At 43.4% G+C, this 21,600-nt stretch overlaps 1 protein-coding gene across 2 annotated transcripts in view; it reads left to right on the forward strand.

The window, feature by feature from the left end:
* Nucleotides 1–21,600, forward strand: part of LOC143829830 (solute carrier family 9 member C1-like) — a 188,666-nt gene that overhangs the window by 5,627 nt on the left and 161,439 nt on the right. For both annotated transcript variants that reach the window (XM_077321296.1, XM_077321297.1), the window contains 2 exons: nucleotides 13,856–13,956; nucleotides 21,351–21,476. In XM_077321296.1, coding sequence (XP_077177411.1) covers nucleotides 13,856–13,956; nucleotides 21,351–21,476 — 227 coding nt within the window. The remainder of the gene's footprint in view (nucleotides 1–13,855; nucleotides 13,957–21,350; nucleotides 21,477–21,600) is intronic.

Below are 21,600 nucleotides of genomic sequence, written 5' to 3' on the forward strand. Positions count from 1 at the left end.
CTATTCCAACACCCCTTCTCAAGGTCTAGTGTACAAAGTCCACAAGGTTAATTTTCTTATGTAGACTTTGAAACTTTTCTCTAAGGAGTGTAGGACAATAATCCAGCTCAACAAGCCCACCTTCATTCATGTTCCTTACAAGGTGATGCTTCACATCAATGTGTTTAGTTCTTGAGTTGATCTTCTCTATTAGTTTAAGCTTTATGCACCCTTGGTTGTCTTCAAAACATTGCACTGGTTTGGCTTCCTCTATCCCAAAGTCTTGCATTAGTTGCAGTAACCATTTCAGTGGTCTACACGCTTCTGCTACATATATATATTCAGCTTCAGTTGTGGAAACAGCTACACTTTCTTGCTTCCTGATGCTCCAGCTGATCACTCTGCTGCCATAGTAGAATAAGTGTCCACTTGTTGACTTTCTGTCATTAGTATCTCCTACCCAGTCTGTATCCATGTATCCCACCAATCTGGGATTGTCACACATTGGTAACTTCAGTTTCAGATGTGCAGTGTTAGTCAGGTACTTTGCAAGTTGTTTGACTGCATTCCAGTCTCTTGCTTGGTGATTCCACCTTCCTGCATAATAAGCCAATAGCTGCCGCAATATCTCGACCCGTGAATGTACTTATGTACAGAAGTTTTCCAATTGCTTGTTAACAGGCAAAAGTTCACTAATTCCTCTCTGATCCAGGTAGTTTGTTTTCATAGGAGTTGGTGCTGACTTAAGTTATTTCATATTCATGTAATCCAGAAATTGTATGATTTTCTGTTTCTGATTGAGAAGATAGCTTCCATCTTCTTTTCGTTCTATTTTTATTCCAAGATAGTACTTGATGTCTCCAAGTTCTTTCACTTCTACTTCTTTATTCAGATGTTGAACTATTTCATCACACTCCTTCTTGGCTTCATAACATAAAAGGAGATCATCCACATAAATCAGAATATAGGTGTTGGTTTGAAAACCAATGCCTGCTCCCATTGACTGTTTATGCACTGGAGGTTTCATGCTGGGCTGCAGGCTGGAGTTTTAGTCATGGCAGGTTGCCCCACCTCTCCCTGCACCCACATGGGGGAGCATCTGGCCTGGTGCACCTCATCCGCCCCCGATTTGTGCTCCTGCACAGGAGCTGGGGCAGTGAAATTCCTAGTGCATAAACGGTCATTGAGGCAATAGGCTTACCTTGAACAGCAGGACAACAAAGCACAGCAAGAGAGGCGATACAGAGCAGCTGGCAGAGAACGAGGTTTTGAGGAAGGAACAAAGGACCATCCCAGGGAGAGCGCCGTCTGCAAGAGGGAACCCAGAGGCCGGAAGTGACCACGGGAAGCTATCTGGGAACGCGCAATACTTGTAAACGCGGGAGGTGGGTCTGGCCAGGGAGGGAAGAGTACTTAATGGGGGAAAGCAGAGTCAATGAGGAGGCGGGGCTCTGGAGTAGTGGAGAAGATACTGTGAGCCCAGAGAGAGAAAAGGAGCAACAGAAAGAGAGAATAAAGACTCCCATTCTGAGACCTGCTAACCCACCCAAAAGTGTGCTTCCTGGCCCAGCGGATCCAAGTGAGGCAAGGTGGTGGAGAAAGGCAGTGGGAGGGATCCAGCGGACCCTGACAATAAGTCCATTTGTTGTCTCTATACCTTGAGTAGAGGCATGGTTCTGCTTTGCCCTGCTTAAACTCTTCCTTGGTTAGCATTTGATGAAGTTTCTCATTCAAACATCTTGCAGCCTGTTTTAGTCCGTAGATGCTCTTTCTCAGTTTTCAGACAAGATGTTTGTCTTTGTATTGTTCTTTTAATACCCTTGGATGCAATTCATCTGGCCCAGAAGACTTTGTTTCATTTAAAGAAAACAGGTGTTTATGGACTGCCCCCACAGTGATCCTAGGCCACCATTCCCATCCCCCCCTGTTGTGATACATTTTTGCAACACTGAGCACTATTTCCCTTAATAGAGAAGACTGAGGAGAAATAGGAGTTAAGCAGTTCATCCCTCTCTTCATCATCTGTTATAATTTCACTTTCTTGCCCTCGCAGTGTCCCTAGTCTTTTTCTTACTTTTTAAAATTATTATTATTAGATTTATAGCCCACCACTCCCTTGCGGCACTTGAAATATAACTAAACTCTTTTTTGCTATGTTTAGCATTTCTTGCTAGCCTAAGCTCATATTGAGCTTTAGCTTTTCTTACCCTCTCCCTACAATTATTGGTTATTTGTTTATACTCATCCTTGGTAATAAGGCTTTCCTTATTATTATTTATTCCTCAGATCATTTGACAGCTGTTTATGGAGCCACCTTGGCTTCCTTAGGCTCCTTCCATCTTTTCCGCGCAAAGGAATTGTTTGTGATTGAGCCTTCAGTATTTCACTATTAAGAAACTCCCAGCCCTCTTGGAGTTTTTTTAAGTCTTTCTGACCATGGGACTCTGCCCAACATACTTTTAAGTCTGTTAAAATCTGCTTTCCTGAACTGAGTCTATACGTCCAAATACATAAAGGTTCACTCTTTCCCACAATTGTAAACTACAGAATCACATGGTCACCACTACCAAGTGTGCCCACTACTTCCACCTCATCTACCAGTTCTTCCCTATTGGTGAGAATCAAGTCTAAAATAGCAGACCCCCTGGTTTCCCCTTTCTGCTTTCTGGGAAATGAAGCTGTTGGCAAGACAAGTTAAGAAATTAATGGAGCTTGTTTTTTAGTAGACTTGGTGTTCCAACAGATATCCAGGTAATTGAAGTCACCCATGACCACCGTTTTCCCCCTCTTTGAGAATTGTGTAATTTGGTCTAAGAGTATCTCATCCAAGTCTTCTGACTGGCTTGGTGGCCTATAGTAGACCCCCTTAATAATAGCATTCTCATTTCCTATACCTTTTATGTTTACCCAAATACATTCAACTGAACTTTCATGCTCAGGTACCTGTATTTCTTCGCAAGTATAAAGATTTTTAACAACACCAGTGACATAGCCAGTCATTTACTTGTACGATTTTTCTATCTCTTCCTAATCCACGGCCACTTGAACTCCTATGTGTAACAGCCTTCCAGATGTGGCCAGCTGACACCACTTCTGGAACTTGTTGAAGCCTAAACAATTATTTCAGGAGCCCCTCCATAGTCAAAAGGTGTGAAAAGGCTGAGTAATAGTATGTCCATCTTTATTACTGGAGAAGCAAATTAATGCAGCTGTTAAAAAAGGCTTTCTCTTGACTCAGCGTAGGCTGTAAAATGGCCTCTTATTTTGTCACAGGTGACCTAGCCACAATAACACCAAATCTAGACTACGTATTGCACTGTATATTGGTCTCCCTTCAAAATCAACATAGAAACTCCATCTGGTCCAGAGGTTGGCTATTAGCTGGAGCTAGATGGGGCATGCATATTAGTCCCATTCTGCAGACACTCCATTGGCTGACCATCTATTACAGGGCTCAGTTTAAGGTACTGGCTATCACAACAATGCTCTTCATGGCCTTGGACCCTTTTATTTGATGAACCACCTCTCTCCCTGTGCTTTGCCATAACGAGTGCACTCATGCCAGCAAGGGCTTCTGCAGATGCCAAGCTGCAAATATCAAAACATCAGCCACCATACACGTTTTCTCCATTGTGGCCTGCCTTTGGAATGGCCGTGTCCAAGGAGCCACTGGGATTTTGAGTAAACATGCATAGGGATGTGAAATTAGGGGTATATACTTCCTAATTCCCTCCTCCCCCCCCTGGGGGGAGGAGGCTGCAATTGGTCCAGAAGTCCAGTGGCATCCTAGGGAGAAACCAGTGACATCCTGGGGGGGGGGGCTATGGAGGTGGGGCCATGGGGGATTTAGGGAAAGGAAATGTAAAGAGTTTAGAGTATCTGCTAACTTCAAACTCATATTCTGCGAGTACAAGCACATTTTGAGGCAATTCAGAACAGTGACCATAGTTATGACTCCAAAGAAAACCCACAGTTATGCCAGCTGGGATTTTATATACCATGCTTTCTTAGTATACTGCTTAAAAACTCCTCCTTAAGAAGACAGACATTCAAAACAGATTATTGAAATTACATGAATCATTTATGGGAAATTACTGCATTGATGGGTCAACTTGTAAAACACATTTGGCTTCAACAAATGATCTTCAGATAGCTGAAATATAACTTTAATTTTTAATTAACAACACAAGCTATTAAGTTTTTAAAAATTATAGTACAATCAAATATTCTCCTAATCCCCTATTAACCCTTCTGCTCCCACAAGCATCCTTCCCTTCCATATCCAATCTATCCTTCCCAGTTTCCTTATACAGACTGCCTTCTCTAAGAACAACATATTTGTCATTCTCCCTAGACCACCCAAGATACCTTTGGTTCATCTTGGTTGGAAGGTTCTTCTCTCTTTACAGACAAACCAACTAACTATGTCACACAGTCCAAAATAGATGCCTTTTCCTGGTTTCCTCTGAGGTAAAACTATGAGAAACATAGAGGGTTTTACTTCCTGCAGAGTGGGAGTTTTGTTGCTTTGCTATATCTCACACGTACCCTATTTTCCATTACTGGGGTATTAATGTCAGTTGCTTTGCAGCTATTATATGATGATGTTATTTAACTTATTTCCATGATAATTTTAAATTTGCCATATAAATTCATCACTGGGATTTGGCAAGCTAAAATGGAGAAGATGATCTCATCCAGCCTGCAAGCGTGGTTAGAGCAGTTTGTGGCCAGGGAGATGGAGGGGACAGCAGACTACTTACAACTGTCATAGCAAGTCTTCAGCCTAACCTCTCCCCTTCCCCACATGTGTCACTGAAGGAGGCTAACGGTCCAGAAGAACAAGGCTCAGGACTGGAAACTGCTTTACAGCTTTTCCTGACATACTGAGACAGCCTGCAAAGGGCACCATTTTCCTTCAGGTAATGCCCCTTCTGAATATCTGAAAAAAGAGTTTCTATCATTGATGCAGGTTCAGACATTTCTGATGAGGCCCCAGCAATGGCCACAGTCCCCCGCTGCTTACCTGCGTGTCTTCACATCCTACTTTCTGCACTTCACAGGCATTTCTTCAGTTTCATGTTTGAAAGACAATATTATTGATTAAAGTCTATTGTCTTTAACCTAGCATCTGTTCCTTGGGTATTTACCTGTTTCCTGAGCGGCTAAAGGAGGCAGTGGTCCGCCCTCTCCTAAAAAAATCAACGCTGGACCCGCAGGACCCTGCCAACTACCGACCAGTATCGCATTTGGTGTTCCTGGGCAAGGTGGTGGAGAGGGCTGCGGCTGACCAGCTCTTGGCATTCTTGGAGGAAACTTCGACACTCGATCCATATCAGTCGGGCTTCCGTCCTGGCCACGGGGTGGAGATGGGGTTGGTCGCCCCTTTGGATGCTGGTCCTTTTGGACCTATCGGCAGCCTTTGACATCGTGGATCATGACCTCCTGATCCACCGCCTCGCCGGCACGGGGATACGGAGCACAGCCATGTGCTGGATACGCTCCTTTCTCCAGAACCAGACCCAGAGGGTTACGGTGGGGGAAGAGTACTCGCGTCCCTATGGACTCCCTTGTGGGGTACCGCAGGGCGCAGTCCTCTCCCCCACGTTATTTAACATCTTTATGCGCCCTCTGGCCCAACTGGTACGGAGTTCTGGGCTGGGCTGCCACCAGTACGCTGATGACACCCAGCTCTATCTCCTCATGGACGGCCGCTCGGACTCCCCCCTGAAACCATTCGCCAGATGTTTGGAAGCAGTGACTGAATGGTTCGAGCAGATTCGCCTGAAACTCAACCCCTCCAAGATGGAGGTCCTGTGGCTGGAAGGCAGAGGGCAGGACTAGGCAGTGCGCTTACCTACCCTGACAGGAGCACAACTCACCATTGCGCCCCAGGCCAGGAATCTGGGGGTGACCATCGATGCCTCCCTGACTATGGAGGCTCAGGTCAAGAGAGTAGCGGGTCAGGCGTTTTTCTATCTTCACCAGGCCTGACTACTAGCGCCCCTGACCATTTGGCTACAGTGATCCATGCAACAGTAACCTCCAGAATAGATTTCTGGAACTCGCTTTACGCTGGCCTACCCTTGTCTCTGATCCGGGAACTCCAGCTAGTGCAAAACGCAGCTGCTTGGGTCCTCACTGGTACACCTTGGAGGGCCCATATCCAGACTGTGCTGAGGCAGCTGCATTGGTTGCCAATGGCTGCCCGGATCAGGTTCAAGGTTCTGTTTTTGACCTTTAAGGCTATACGCGGGTTGGGACTCACATACCTGAGGGACCGCCTATCGCACTATATCCCCTGCAGGGCTCTACACTTGGTGGTGGAGAATCTCCTGGTCATTCCTGGCCCTAGAGAAGCGCACCTGGCCTCTACCAGGGCTAGGGCCATTTCGGTCCTGGCCCCTACCTGGTGGAATGAGCTCCCGGGTGAGCTGCGGGCCCTGCAGGACTTACCTGCTTTCTGCAGGGCCTGCAAGATGGAGCTCTTTCGCCAGGTTTTTGGTTGAGGCCAGGGTCAGCGAATGAGTGTCAGCATTCCCCCCCCCCCCGGACCTAGTAAGTTAGATCTCCTCCCCATCCTCCCTGCCGCTGTGATAGCAGGGGTGGGAATAATGAGAGCTTCCACCATGTTCGGATTGTTTTAAAGTCTTTTAATGGGTATTTTAATGGGGATAAGACTATTGTGACCCACTGTCAGGGTCCGCCGGGTCTTTGCCACGCTTCGGGTCTGCCACGTTGTTCGGTGAGGGAGACCCGGGACTAGACGGCTTTATCGTTAGGAAACAGCGTCTCAGAATGGAGTCGGTATTCTCTCTCCCGCTCCTGGGTTCAGGGTAGTTCTTTCACTACGCCTACAACCCCGTCTCCTCATTGACGCTTCCTTAAGTAGCCTCTCTAGCCCCTGTCTCCACCCTCCGGGCTTCTCAGGCGGACCTCGCCCTTCCGGGACTCCGCGTCTCTCCGCCACCGCCCCACCCTGGGTTTCTCCCTTGCTCTCCCGCTTGTACTGACTGCCCCTGTGCTACCGTTTCCCCCACCCCTGGCGAACTGATTCCCCACATCCCTTTATGTAAGTTTCGTATCCAAAGAGGGTCTGTCGGGATCTCTTCCTCTGTATCTTCCTTTCTTAGGTTTCCGCTCCTGTCCGCACACTCCTTCTCCGGACCCCCCGCGCTGCCCAAACTAGTCATTCTCGACACCCACCATGAGCCTACGGGGAGTGGTGGGAAATAAATCTAACTAATAATAATAATAATAATAGTAATACCACACAAATGGTGTCCTTAGTTGTCAGTCTGGGATCTGGGACATTCATTAATATTCATATCTTGAAGACCTGTTCAACAGGGCTCCATTCAGATGCAAAGTCATCCAGGACATCTACTCCATCCTTCACTCCTCATCAGATCACAGTTTCCTGATCAATTACTTTAATTGCAAAATAAAAAGAGACAATTGGTACTGGGGACAAATTATTTGTTATTAAACTCTAAGACCTGCTGTGTGCTTTACATATAGTATAAGGGTCATAGAGTTGAATTAATACTAATCTCCCACTGCATCAAATATCTCTTTTCTTCGCCTTGTGCATGGTCTTAACCCTCTTTCTTACAGTTATCATTAGAGTCAACTCATTCCCTTTCAAATCATTCTGTATTTGAATGCACTCATAGGCAATGTCCTTCTATTATACAGGAGAGTAGCTGATTAAGGCCCATGAGGTTTCTATATTCTCCAAGATTGACTGACTTGGTATTCCTGGCATAGTGGCACAATTCTTTGGGCAAGCAAGCATTTCCAGTTTCTTCAGAATCTCTGTCTCAAATATCTTGACCTGGAAACTTCAGCTGGTACAAAATGCAGCTGCTAGGGTTCTCACTGGAACATCTTAGAGAACTCATATCAAGCCAGTGCTGAGGCAGCTGCATTGGTTTTCAGTTGTTTACTGGATCAAGTTCAAGGTTTTAACCTTCAAGACCCTCTGCAGTCTGGGCCCATTGTATATGAGGGACCATTTGGCCCCCTATGCCCCCTGCAGTTTTGCGCTTTGTGGTCACAAATAGGCTAGTGATCCCTGGCCCTGATGAGGTTTGCCTGGCCTTAACCAGGGCCTTCTTGGTCCTGGCCCTGCCTGGTGGAATGAGCTCCCAGAACAGCGTAGGGCCCTGCAGAAGCTTCTTTAGTTCAACAGGGCCTGTAAGATAGAGCTCTTCCACCAGGTGTTTGGTTGGGGCCAGGTTGAGGAAGATCTGGCCCCTCCTCTGATCTGTTGGTGCCTTTGACTCAGGTTGACATCTTCTGGGCACATATGGCAGAATTTCTGGGGGCTTGGTAAGGGGGGAGGGTTTTGGAGGGAGGATTGGGGGGTGGGAGGGGACTTCTATTGTTCTTGATTTTATTATTTTATCTGTTGTAAGCCGCCGCAGGCCAGCTTGCTAGGAGCGGTGGTATAAAAGTATAATTAATAATATTATTATTATCATCCCATGGTTTCAATCTTTAAAGAATAAAATGGTGGGCAACAATAAAATGTTTTGCCATAGGTAAGCTGTTCCCAGTCCTGGAGAGCTTTCAAATAACAATAGATTCCAGTATCACTGTGTTCAAAAATTCTGGAATACTAGAATACCATCTCATAACATGAACTTCCTAGAACTCAGGATGATGTATAAATCTACTTCACTTTCAGAACAGCTTACAGCATCTATATATTGTTTCAGGATGAACAGTACTACCACCAAAGGTCTCATAAACCAGCAATGGTGGAGAATCGAGTCAAAAATTCTGCAGCAGGAGGCAGCAGTTATCACCTGTTTAGTGTCGGCACACCTGTCTTCACTGATAGCAGAACATATAATTTAAAAAAATTGGGGGGGGGGGATTTTTATGCCGCCCATTCTTTACAGCTCTGGGTGGTTTTGTAGGAATTGTTTTATTACTGTATTGTTGGGGAGAACTTTTGTGACCCATGAGCCATTCATGGGAATGGTGGGATATAAATTAAAACAAATAAAAAATAAATAATTCTCCCATTGAGGTAGAAGACTTCTTTGGATGATTTTTTCTCCCAAGGAGGCAGGTTTTTCCTCTTTCTTTTTCCTGTACTGGGCATCTCGCAAATCCTGCCTCAACTAGGTGGACCAGCCTAGGCTAGCAGGTTTTCCTTACTTATTTCTAGTTTCACTTTCTAACAATTTTCTATATTACTTTTTCTGTGTAGTCTTTCTCCCCCTCTTTCTTCCAAACAAAAATAAAATAAAAAGTTTTAACCCCACTTTGCTTGCAGCACTGGCTCTCTGTTGGATACATACCTAGAAGCTCCCATTCTGGAGGGCAACAGGGAATCAGTGGGGTCAGCAGGTGCCCTCTCTGGAGCCATCCCACGTCTGGTCAAATCTGGAACTAGAAGGGCCAGCAGGCATGCTCTCTTGGGTCCTCCTGCATCTGGTCGGAGCTGAAACTTTAAGGGCATGTAGTGCAACAAAGACAGCCACATCGGCAGTGACATGTTAGCCTCCTTATGCGAAAAGAACCTACAACAACCATCTTGCCTCATCGGAAGAGTATGCTTAAGGATTGAAGGAACACAAAATGATGACAGAGGTTGCAGATGCTGTGTCAGAAAAGAGCTGTTCTCAAAGGGGAACATAAGGCCTACTGGATAAGCTCCTTATCCCCAGAATTACTAGCAGTGATTTGGGACTCTATTAGAGGGGTGGTACAGTCAAGATACTTGTGGCGCAGAGTGGTAAGGCAGCAGACATGCAGTCTGAAGCTCTGTCCATGAGGCTGGGAGTTCAATCCCAGCAGCTGGCTCAAGGTTGACTCAGCCTTCCATCCTTCCGAGGTTGGTAAAATGAGTACCCAGCTTGCTGGGGGGTAAACAGTAATGACTGGGGAAGGCACTGGTAAACCACCTCGTATTGAGTCTGCCATGAAAATGCTAGAGGGCGTCACCACAAGCGTCAGACATGACCCGGTGCTTGCACAGGGGATACCTTTACCTTTACAGCCAAGAGGGCAGGTAGCTGGCTTCAGGTATGGGGGCAATAGGGCAGGCATGCATCTTCATTTCCCCCCTCCCCACCAGGATTATGGGTCAGATGCTTCCCAGCCTAGACCTTCATGACTCACAAAGGCAGATCATAAACACAGGGCTAGACTTTCCAGGGAAGAGGCATTGCCCTCAGACAATAATCCTAATACTAGGTCTGATACAGACTCCTTATGAGGAACTGGAGGTGGACATAGTGTGGCTAGAACCTTTAAAGTGTTTTCAAATTAGAGGGATATCAGCTGTTGCTGGGAAGGTCTCTTGCAGCCTTGGTCTTAGAATATCCAACACAGCTGATGATAAGGATGAGTTGTCAGTAAGGCCAAATGACCAAGGGGAATGGTGAACCTTTCCCCCCAGAGAACTCATCCATTAGGGTAATTTCCTTACCGTACTTACTGAAAGGTTGTTTAGAAAATAATGTGTCAAGCCTATACTTTATGAACAATTTGTATAATAAATTAAAGAATTATGCAGCCTGCCTGATTATGCTGAATAGATTTTTTAAATTTGTTTATTTGTTTATTACATTTGTTTATTACATTTATATCCCGCCACTCTGCTTGTGGCGGCTAACAGGATAAAATCCCAAAACATAAAACCCCAATAAAATAAGTAACAATTTTGTTATGTGTTATTTTGATAAAGTTAGAAATTAACTAACCCACAATGCTAGCAATTTTATATCAGCTACTCCTCAATAGTATATTGGCTCCCATGTGCTCTCCCACTCATGGAACAGTTTTTCCACTTGAACATTAAACCATTGCAAAAAAGCAAATAATAAAAATAATCTAATAAATAAATATTGTGGCATACTGATTTTCTCATTATTAGGGACTGCTATCTTGAGTCCTAAAATATTGTAATAATTTCCTTTTGATATGGGTGTGAGGCAAAAACTACTATCCAGAGACAGTCATGATCATTGTCTGATATGACTTTTATTTCTGCTGACTTTAATTAGTAAAAAAAGAAATGTAAAGTAAATTTTAATGCAGATGTGCAGGGTGGTGACTGTCATAAGGAAGAAAATTATGTAGGTTTGAATATAGCCTGACCTGTAGAGAGCCTTCATCTCTATATATCACCGTGTCCAAATTTGCCAATTCCGCATCACTGGGACAGTGGGAAAATATACCAATTCCACATCACTAGGACAGGGATAATATGATGATTTTGATTCTACAAATTCATGCAGTATAGTTTAACAACTGAAAATCATAGCAATGCCATCAGTGAAACATAAGCAAGCCTAGTGTCCAAAAACATACTGGATGATTAAAAAATGTGTATCTTTCCAATCAGCCATAAATAAATTGACTAGGGTTACAGCATACACTATAGTTCAGGGTGGTGTTCCTGACACTTTCATTAAGTATCTATTAAGACCCCAAGCTCACTTTCCTTTTCAGTCTTAGCACGTTCAGATCCAATTAGCATATATGTGAAATTGGGATTTTTTTTTGTTGCAGTATGCATTACCATATGCTTATCCTATATTGAATTTCATTTGCCATATTGTAAGGATCCTCTTGGTAATCTTAATAGTTGGCCTTGATTTTTGCCATCATGAATAATTGTGTCATTTGCAAATTTGGCTACTACGTTACTTGCTCTCAGTTCCAGGTTTACAGCTTTGAACACCAATCTCTGGAGTGAAGAACAGAAAATGGTCTAATCTGATTATGCTCAGTTTTGTATGCCTTTGTTATTATACTAGTGCATTAAACTTTGCTGTTTAGTTTTTTTAGTACGTTGGCTGTTGGTTGTCCTTATATAGGTTTAGTGATGTTTGCCATATTGCACAATTTGTTACTGGAAACGCTGTATATAAATATCTTTCCATATAATAAAATATGTGCCATCCCGGCAAACTTACTTCTTAAAACAGGAGGCAATTGGTTCAGAGTCCTGGAGGGGAGGCGAGACTTTGGGGGATGATTGCCACAAGAGGTCTAATGGCTGTCTCTTCTGGCTGTTGCTAGGCAAATTAAAAGAAAGACAGATGAAACATATGCCCAGCTAGGTTGTCATTTAGATAGAGCCTTGAATAGATGGGTTGAGGGGAGTAAAGTCACAAAATTGGAAGATCTGAAACAACTAATAGGTTTAGGACAGCTCTACAGGCAGGTTCCCTCACAATTCAGATGGTTCCTGAGGAATAAAGAAGTGGCTAAAGCCACCACTTTATTACATGCGACTGAGGGGGACTTGGGGTGGATTGTGTTTTCCATCTTCCATCAAGAAAAGTAAAGTTTAGGGCACCTCAGGAAAAATCTAGAAATGTAACACTAATCCTGTGAAGTGGGACACTTCCCCACAAAATAGACAGGGCGTGTTACCACTGTCAGCAGGAGGGACATATAAGAGCTTATTGTCCAAAATTGGAGAAGGGAAAATCTCTAACATCATCCCAAACTGTCAGAAGACTGAAAAGGGCTGAGGCAACTATATAAACCCCAGTGACAGACTCTGAGCCACAGGAAGCACAAACTGACAGATCAGCAATGGTCCTGCAAGTCTGGAAAGTGCAGGAAGATTTCAATAAGGTGTATTTAGAACCTGTAACTAAATGGGGAACAAGTAACTGGCTGGAGAGAGACAGGGGCTGAATGACTTTGCTCAAGCCTGTTCTGGTAAATAAAAAGCTGTATTTACCAGGAAGGTCCTATAAAATCAAAGGCCCAGAATTCCAAGTGGAGTTAGCTGAACTCCCAAACAAATACAAAGGTTTTACAGGAAAGTGGATAATGAGATTTTGTGAGGAACTAGGTGTTCCAATTTTGTTAGGCAACAACTTGAACTTGCAGACAGGAACAGTAACTGCAGTTCCCAGCAGTAGGCCTTAGGTTTCAGAAGGTCAGACATCATCAGCCGAGCAACAGATTGTGCTAGCTGAGCACAGTGAAAGTAAGGTTTGGAGGTGGGGCTTCAAAAGGGTACAGTGGCTCCGGGTCCACACTCCAAAGCAGTCATTTTTACCTGGGGAACTGATCTTTATAATCTGGAGATGGGCAGCAATGGCAGAGTTGAAAGGCAGGGAGAGATGGGAGCGGACCGGCACAGGTGTGCCCTGCCTAGTTAGTGAGATACGAGCAGCTCTTATCAACAATAGTTTTCTAGAGCCTATTGCAGTTTTTTTGCACAGCCCAACACTATCATCATCGTCGTCGTCGTCATCATCATCATCATGGAAAGCTTCACCAGTAGCTTCCTAGGGAGGTGCAGGGGAGCATTTAAAGACCTCACCTGACAGTAGATTAGGTAGTGATTCCTCAAAAGGGTACAATGCCACCCTCCAAAGCAGCCATTTTCTCTAGGGGAAGGGATATCTTTTGCCTGAAGATTTGCCTGGGGGATCCCCAGAATCCAACCTGGAGGCTGTGATCCCTAAACCTCAGTGGGGTACAATGCTGCAGAGTCCCCTCTCCAAAGCAGACAGCCAAGTCTAAACAGTAATAATTTAGTTCAAATTTATACCCCGCCCCTCCCAGCAATGCCGGCTAGTGTGGCTTATGGCTGGTTGAAGTGCCAGAAGAAGGGCCTGTTTTAGGTATGCTACCTCTCCATCTTGCATAGTTCATTAAAGACATAACAGGTGGAATATTTGTCGATCAAACATTCTAAATAAATATAACTAAGAGAAATTACACTAATGAGCTAATAGTTAATGTATCCTTGTGCCTTAGATATGTTCATTTGATATTCAACAGTGTATTCAACAGAGGAATAAAAAGTTTCAGTTACTTTCAGTTACACAGAATCTGTCCTGGTATTATATAAAAGTAATATTAATAAAAGTAATATTTTTTTCAGCCTTGTTGCGAACTGTTTTGAAAGAAGCAAAAATTCCTATTCTACTTATAATGTGTTTCATTGGACTTGGCTTTGGAATATCAGCACATTATACACACAAGGTACTGTATAACCAGCTACTAGTTATTACGGTGGGAGAAAATCAGAAGTCTTTTAGTGATATATTTTAAATAAAGAATAGAGATGAAAACATAGTAAGCAAAGGAGAAGAGTGAGACAGAGAGATCCTCCCCACTTTTTCTTTGATTTCTCTAAATGCTTCTCTCAGCAGAGCCCTTCTTCCACCAGTTGCTTCCATGGAGACACTTCTCAAAGGGTTGAGTCGGCAGAGCCAGGAGGGGCAGTATAGAAATTTAAGTATTAAATAAATAAATAAATAAATAAATAACAAGCGTTGGCATCATTAAGAAAAAAGATCTAGTGATGTCATGAGATCCTTGTTGCCACCATTGTCGGGTTGACTAGTGACTCTGGTAAACATTACTAAAATATGCAACATTGTTATGGAATATTTGGCTGGAGCCAAGAAAGTGTCAGGGTGAGGGGAAGAAAGTGTTGGCTGTGGGAGAAGACAATGGCAATGGCATGAGTTTCTTCATGAATTCTTTCTGGGTCCCCCAACTTTTTTTTAAACTGAAAATTTTAGATAATAGGTTTTCTATTTTCTGCCCCTCTTTTAATAATCCCCAGCAAGGAATTTTTGCTTTGTTTTTTACCTCCACTTCCCAGTTAAACCACTCAATTGAGCTACCCATGATGACTTCAAAATCTCTTTCTGGATTGATATTACCAGTTTAAACCCCACCAGTGTATATTTTTACTTAGTTGCACCAAGCTTTATTTGCCATGCTGCTGCCTGTACTTGATTTAGGGAGATTCTTTCTGCACCTTTGTTTTTATTTATTGAGAAATGTCAGCAAAATTGCTCCTTCAGTGTTCTCCTCTCACTTTGTTAAACAGATTATAGATGATTTATTAAAAAGTTAAGTTGTATAGTCATTTTCAGAGATGTTGTGTTGCCTAGTGCAATTAGGCCTGCTGCTGCTGCTGCTGCACTGTTCTGAGGCTGGTGGAAAACCTTGACTGGGAACAGCTGCTGGGTGCTGACTTTACTGAAGCCAGAGCTTCTTGCAGCTGAGGGGGCTGCACTGAAAGGAATGTCCAAGAATGCGTTCATAAACAAGCCAGGAGTCAATAACCAGAAAGTTACAAGAGCAGAGAGAGTCCAAAATCAAAGTCAAAGCTGAGAAGTCATGATGCTAACAGGGACTGTTCAGCATCAATCTCATTGCATTTGAGGTCAGCAAAAAGTTTCGGAACAAGAGCAACTGGAACAAAGCATGTTGCATCCACACAGCATTCTTCACAGCCATTTGTTAAATCAGTCTGAGCAGTCTTTGGGAGTTTTCCTGCCATCATTCACTGTCATCGCTGGTGAGGGGGGCTGTGACACTGTCCCCCCTCTCAAGGGCCCCCTACCTTAGCAAAAAGATGAAACAGGCCACCAAAGTGGAAGCTATTGATTGCAGACTCTTCCAGTCAGACTTGGTGACCCAGGAAGTAGCACCAGTCACCCTGTACATGTAGCAATGGAACAAATGGCCTGATGTTGTTTGGCAGAGGAGGCATCCCATGTTCTGGAGTCAGTGTGGGCTTGAGCTAAGACCCAATAGTTTTCTGGGAGCAAAATGTGGACTGAATTCAGTAGGTGCTGGAGGTCGCAGGGTTTGGAGACTCTGGCTTTGCTGAGTCTCTCCAAGCTAAGAAGCTCGCGTTCAATTGGGGCCAGTTGTTTAATGGACTCTAGCACTTCTTTGGGCAGATACAGGTGAAGTGTCCAGCCTCACTGCAATATAAGCATAGGTTGATGGTTCAGGGGCATTCTTTTTCTCTGATGTGAGGTATAGCTGGGTGACCCCAGCCTGTATGGGTTCCACCACGTCACTGGTGGTTCTTGGGGCAGTGCGACAAGGACCATGGTGGTATGGCTACAAACCCACATCAGGGCTGTACCCCTGGCTCACTGTTGGTCCTCCAACTGCCCATCTATGCAGAGACACAGCACTATCAAATCAGCCCAGGTGGCCAGGCATTCCACCCTGGCCACTTCATCTAGAATGTCCTCATTGAGCCCCTCCAGGCATTGGTTCCAGAGTGCAGCATAGTTTCACTGAAGGTTTTGTGCTGGGAGCTGAAACTCTGTACTGTAATCTCCCATGGTCAACCTACCCTCCTGAAGCTTCTGGGTTTGGTGGTTGTCCCTCCTGAGTGTCAGGTTGCCCTCAGGTGCTGCTCTAACTGGGAGTAATTAGTGAGCAAGGAAGAGTGGACCAAAAGGAGGGGCATGGCCCATTTTGTAGCTTGATCCCAAAGCAGGCTGATGATGAAGCTGACCTTTAGCTGGTCTGTGGTAAAGTCACAGGTTCTGGTACCTGCATATAACTTGTCTGGAAATTTGAGTGGGCATTTCCTTAAGGTTGGGGTGCAGGAGCAGCTGTACCAGCCCACACCAATCAATTGATGGAAATGGGTCTGCAGGGCTTGATTCAAGACAGATATGTCAACAAGGACGTAAGTTACCGTATATACTCAAGTATAAGCCGAGGCATCTAATTTTACCACAAAAACCTGGGAAAACTTATTGACTGGAGTATAAGCCGAGGGTAGGAAATGCAGCAGCTACTGGTGAATTTACATGAATTGAGGCATCCGTAGGTTAAATGTTTTTGAATATTTATTTCAAAGAAAAACAGTAAACTAGCTCTGTAAGTGCAAAAAAGGGTCAACAAGAACAATATGGGATCAACAATAATTTTAAAAGTACAAAAACCTTTGCTCAATCAGTAATCAAGCTAAAACGCAAGAGTTCAAATCCTTCAAAACTGGATTCCTCATCATGGGTATGTCCAAACAGAGCTTCAGCTGTAGCAGGTGTGAGGTTATCAGCATAGACTGAGTTCGTAGTCATCAACCTCACTGCTGTTGTTCTCACACAAACCGCTTCACTGCCATCCATTGCATCAGAAAGCAAGGGGGGAATGTCACATGGACAACTTCCTTAGCAGGATTATCACGTGAATCTACCCTACTGACCTCCAATGGAGGAGCTCAGAGTGTCCTAAGCGCTTAATCCATGCTTCATCATCACAGGCTCTCCCATCCAGCCCGCCCCCAAACAAATACAGAAAATTCAAGAGGATGAATAGCTGCTCTTTTTTGTACCCTGCTTTTCACTAACCAAAGGAGTCTCAAAGTGGCTTACATTCACCTTCCCTTCCTCTCTTCATCCCAGACATCCTGAGAGAGCTCTGACAGAACTGCTCTGTGAGAACAGCTCTGGCAGGAGTACCAAACAGTGACCCCCCCCCCAGGCCAGCAAACCAGAGTACCCGAAGTTGGCAACCTACTACAAATATGACAGCTACCAAACTGGGAGAATGGACAACTTTAACTACAACTACAGTGCCCCCCCCAGAACAAAACACTGAATTAAAGAACTGTAAAACTGAACACTGAAAGAAAAACCTGTAAAAATCAACTTTTTTATTATTATTATTTTATATAGATACAGAAAAGAAGAAATACATAATACAATGTCACCCCTCCCTCTACCCCCCAAAGTCCCCATTTGCTTGAAATTTCGTTTTGCCAGATAATCCAAATATATCTGTTGCCTGTAAATATAAAAACAAGGCAACAACAAAAAAAGCCCACTTTTACAAACATTTCCAACACTTACAATCAATCTTGGGTATTACAAAAATTACCCTTAAACTTGAACCAAGGCCTATCCTTAAACTAGGAAATCAACTGGCTCCTGCACTTGTTCACAATAACATATTTTATGTACTTAACATTAAATGTTTCTTATAAAACAATATGAACTTTAACCCAGTATTTATTTTAAAAAATGAAAAAAGGAAAAACCCACTTTATTATGACATTTCCAGCTCCTAAATTCTTCGATTCAGATCATTTTTATACTTTAACCCAGTATTTATTTTTTAAAAAGGAAAAAAGGAAAAGCCCATTCTTTCTCCAAGATGATGGGGCTTTTCGCACGCCTTCAAAATCGCACAATGGTTGCCAATTGAAAACGCTACTGATTTGCCGTTATGCACAACGTCGTTGACAATCTGCCACACACCTGAAACCGATCTGCAAAAAGCGCTTCCTTGTAGCGCTTTCAGGGAAATCCCCAAAAGTGGATTCACCCTCCGGAAAGCGATACACTCCTGCAACCAATCTGTAACACTAGCGAAAAAGACCTGTGCGTTAACATTGTTGCGGTTTCTACAAAGTCCCTCCCCCTGGCTCTCTCCTCTGATCTTCCGGCGAAGCGATCGCCATTTTTTTTTCTCCGAGCGAGCGGGGATAAACGCACCAGCGAGCCTCTTTCTGTTTAGAGGCTTCCCCGGCTTCAGTCCCTCCCCTTCAGTCACTAAGCACCAAGAACAGAAAAGCCCGTTTGCTGATGTATTTTCCCTTTATTTTTTACACATTCATTCAGCCGAAAAATCGTGCCCGTGAGAGGGGGGGGATTTTTTTTTTCACTCGGAGGGAGCGTGGCAACGATGAAATGACAGCTCAAACACACCAGGCAGCTGGATTCGTTGCAATGGGTCTGTTTTTTTTTTTTAACTTTCTTAAAGGGAAAGGGGCTGTTTGGGAGCATGCTAACGGCTGCCCATTGGATTTTCAGCCGAAAATCGGGCCCGTGAGAGGGGGGGGGATTTTTTTTTTTCACTCGGAGGGAGCGTGGCAACGATCAAACGACAGCTCATATCGAGGCTTGCTGCACCTTGTTGTTCCCAAAGACTTATATTCTGTCCAGTTAGACTTTGGCGTGGAAAGTGCAGTTGTACTCTTTTCCATAGAATATTTACCGATGGATCTTGAAGTAGTTGCACCTCCTGGATTCCAATCCACAATGTATCAGTATGATTTTTTTTCCTGAGAAGCTCCTTTAAATCGATTACTTTCAAAACAGATCCATTTATCTTTTGGCTGATTCTTATGTACTGTTGCTTTGAAATAGCTGTATGCATTTTAAAAAAGGGTGTCCTTATCTGGGGAGTCATGTTTTCTGAGGGGCTCCAACACCTCCCTTTTCCATCTCCAAAATTTCAGATTTCTCTTCTGCTGATGATTTCCAACCTTGTTTAGTGCTGTCATCAACCACTGTTTTTAGTCCATCAATCCTGTTAAAAACTTCTTCCTTGCCGTCTTGGATCTCCTTGAAAATGTTCTTAAGCAAACCTTCTGTAAATGTTTTGAAATCTTGGGTTTGTTTCTCTATTAGATGGGCCATTCTTTTTAACATAGACATATTTTAGGCTTATAAGTCACCAGCCAAGCTCAGACAATATTGCAAATAGCCAGGAGAGGTCCTTCCTCAAAGGGTTTTGATGACGTTGCTTAGAAAGTCACGGAGCTCCAGGAAAAGTATCGCTCGAATGCCTTATCAAGGAAATCTCTGCGAAATAATAAACAGACTGGTTTAATGCTTTCTTGTTTTTCAGTGTTATTAGTATATCTCACCTTCCCCCTGAAGTTAAAAGAGGAAAAAAATAATTGGCAGAAAAGGCTTTGTAGGAGGTAACTTCACTGCCGCTTCTTGATAACAGAGCAGGGGGAGGTATGCGAAAACAATTTTAAGTCACTGGAGAATTACTCACTCTTAGACGTTTGTAGTCAGAAATTAATCTCCGTAGAAATTCTGAAGACTCTTCCAGGCAGCTCAGGAAGTGATAGAAAAAAAACAGTCTTAAAAAAAACAACATGAAAAGATTCAAACATGGTGAACGGCTTCTTCATGGCCCAGAACACAAACAGCTTGATATCCAGGGAGATAAATCTCCCTAAGGATCAGAATTGGCCCCACGAGTTCCCAAGAACTTCCTGAGTAGAAAATTGGGGAGGTTTGCACACCTCGCCCCTTTCTGCCGATTGCAGCTACAGATTGACCCCTGTTAGGTTCCAGAGTTCACTGATAGTGAACTGCTCAAGAAGCCATATTTCTCCGCCCTCGTAAAAATCAACTTTTAATGGGAACACAAACCCAAGAGGAAAAGCCAAACAATTCTGCCCCTCAGATAAAAAGAAGAAAGAAACACTAGGAGAAAAATAGTAAATCTAAAAGCACCCCCAAAACCCATCCGCCCCACCACACCCACAGAAACCAAAATAATAGCTTGGAAGAAGTGATTAGGAAGAGGAAGAAGAAAAATGAAAAGATCAGAGTCCCTCAGTCAAACCTTTGATGTCCTACAAGCTGCCAGAGCAAGCTCAGCTTGCAATACATTTGCAAAATGCATTGCAACAATTGGCTGGCATTCCACAGCCTGAGCAGGCTGTTTAAAAGAATTTATTTCAATTACTGTATATACCCGAGAATAAGCTGAAGGGCGCTTTTTCAGTGTGAAAAAATGTGCTGAAAAACTCGGCTTATACTTGAGTATATATGGTAACTGGTCCATGCTGGACAGCTAGGTAGATCTCCTCTCCTGCTGCTGCACCAGCAGTGGATGCAAACTGTGCTGCCTGTCATAGTCAGGTGTGCTGCTCATGCAGCATAGTGCTGAGGAAAAGTGTGAGCAGGAACAGCTTCTGGGTTCTGGCTTTACTGAAACTGAAGCTTCTTGCAGTTTAGGAGGCTGCACTGAAAGGAATGTCCAAGCCTGCAGTCATAAACAATTCAGAGAGTTACCAGAGCAGAGAGAGTCCAAAGTCAAACTAAAGAGTCGAAGTCAAGAAGTCGAGATGCTAACAGGGAATGTCCAAAGTCAAGGTTATTGCTACTGGTCCAGGGTCATCAAGGAGTTCAGGAACAAGAGCATGGTCAGGCTTCCTCAGGAATTAAGCACATTGTATTCACACTGCATTCTTCACTACTATTCCTTAAATCAGGGTGAGCAGTCTGCATGGGAGTCATCCTGCCATTGCTCACTGTCATCACTGGTGAAAAGGACCATGAGAGATGTAAAATTTCCAGAAATTTTGAAACCATTGGGGGAAAAATTATAACAGGTGATGAAGAAAAGGCTGAACCGCTCAATTCCTATAATTTTCTGGTCCTCCTCCAATTCCACTACTTCCTATGGTATGGACACTGTTAATTTAGCTTCTGCTTCCTGTTTTTAACCAGTTAGCCTCAGGGGAGGGTGGTATATAAATATCATCATACATAAATAAGTAAGTAAGTAAATAAATAATAGTGCTTTGTGAGAACATGTCCTCATCCCATGACTTCCAAATTTAGTCAGAATCCTTTGGTGAAGGACTTTATTTTAACTTTTGGTATATAGTGTCTATATAATTTATATGAAGTCTATTTTCATCCTTACCTATATGTTTGTAAATACCTACTAAGAATGCTAGTAAATTGTTGAGGCGTGATCCTTTTGATTATGTGTTCAGAAGGGGAAGACAGATGTAATATTTTACAATGTAACTCATTCTCCTAATAACACTCCACTATCTTGTTATGTTGCAGTTACAACTGATTAAAAAACTTGCAAACATAGATCCTGTACTTTTCGTTCATATGTTTACACCAATTATAATATTTACAGCAGCATTTGAAATGGACTTGTATATATTTCGAAAAGCATTTTGGCAGGTAATGTTTTATTTTTAATTTCTGTGTACAATTCTTATCTCATAATATAAAATTATGATTTGACTATATATAAGTGCTGTTTTACAGATGACTTCTGGACATCTCTGGACCTCATGGAGCCCTT

Source organism: Paroedura picta, chromosome 2, assembly GCF_049243985.1.
Source record: "Paroedura picta isolate Pp20150507F chromosome 2, Ppicta_v3.0, whole genome shotgun sequence".
Taxonomy (NCBI): Eukaryota; Metazoa; Chordata; class Lepidosauria; order Squamata; family Gekkonidae; genus Paroedura; species Paroedura picta.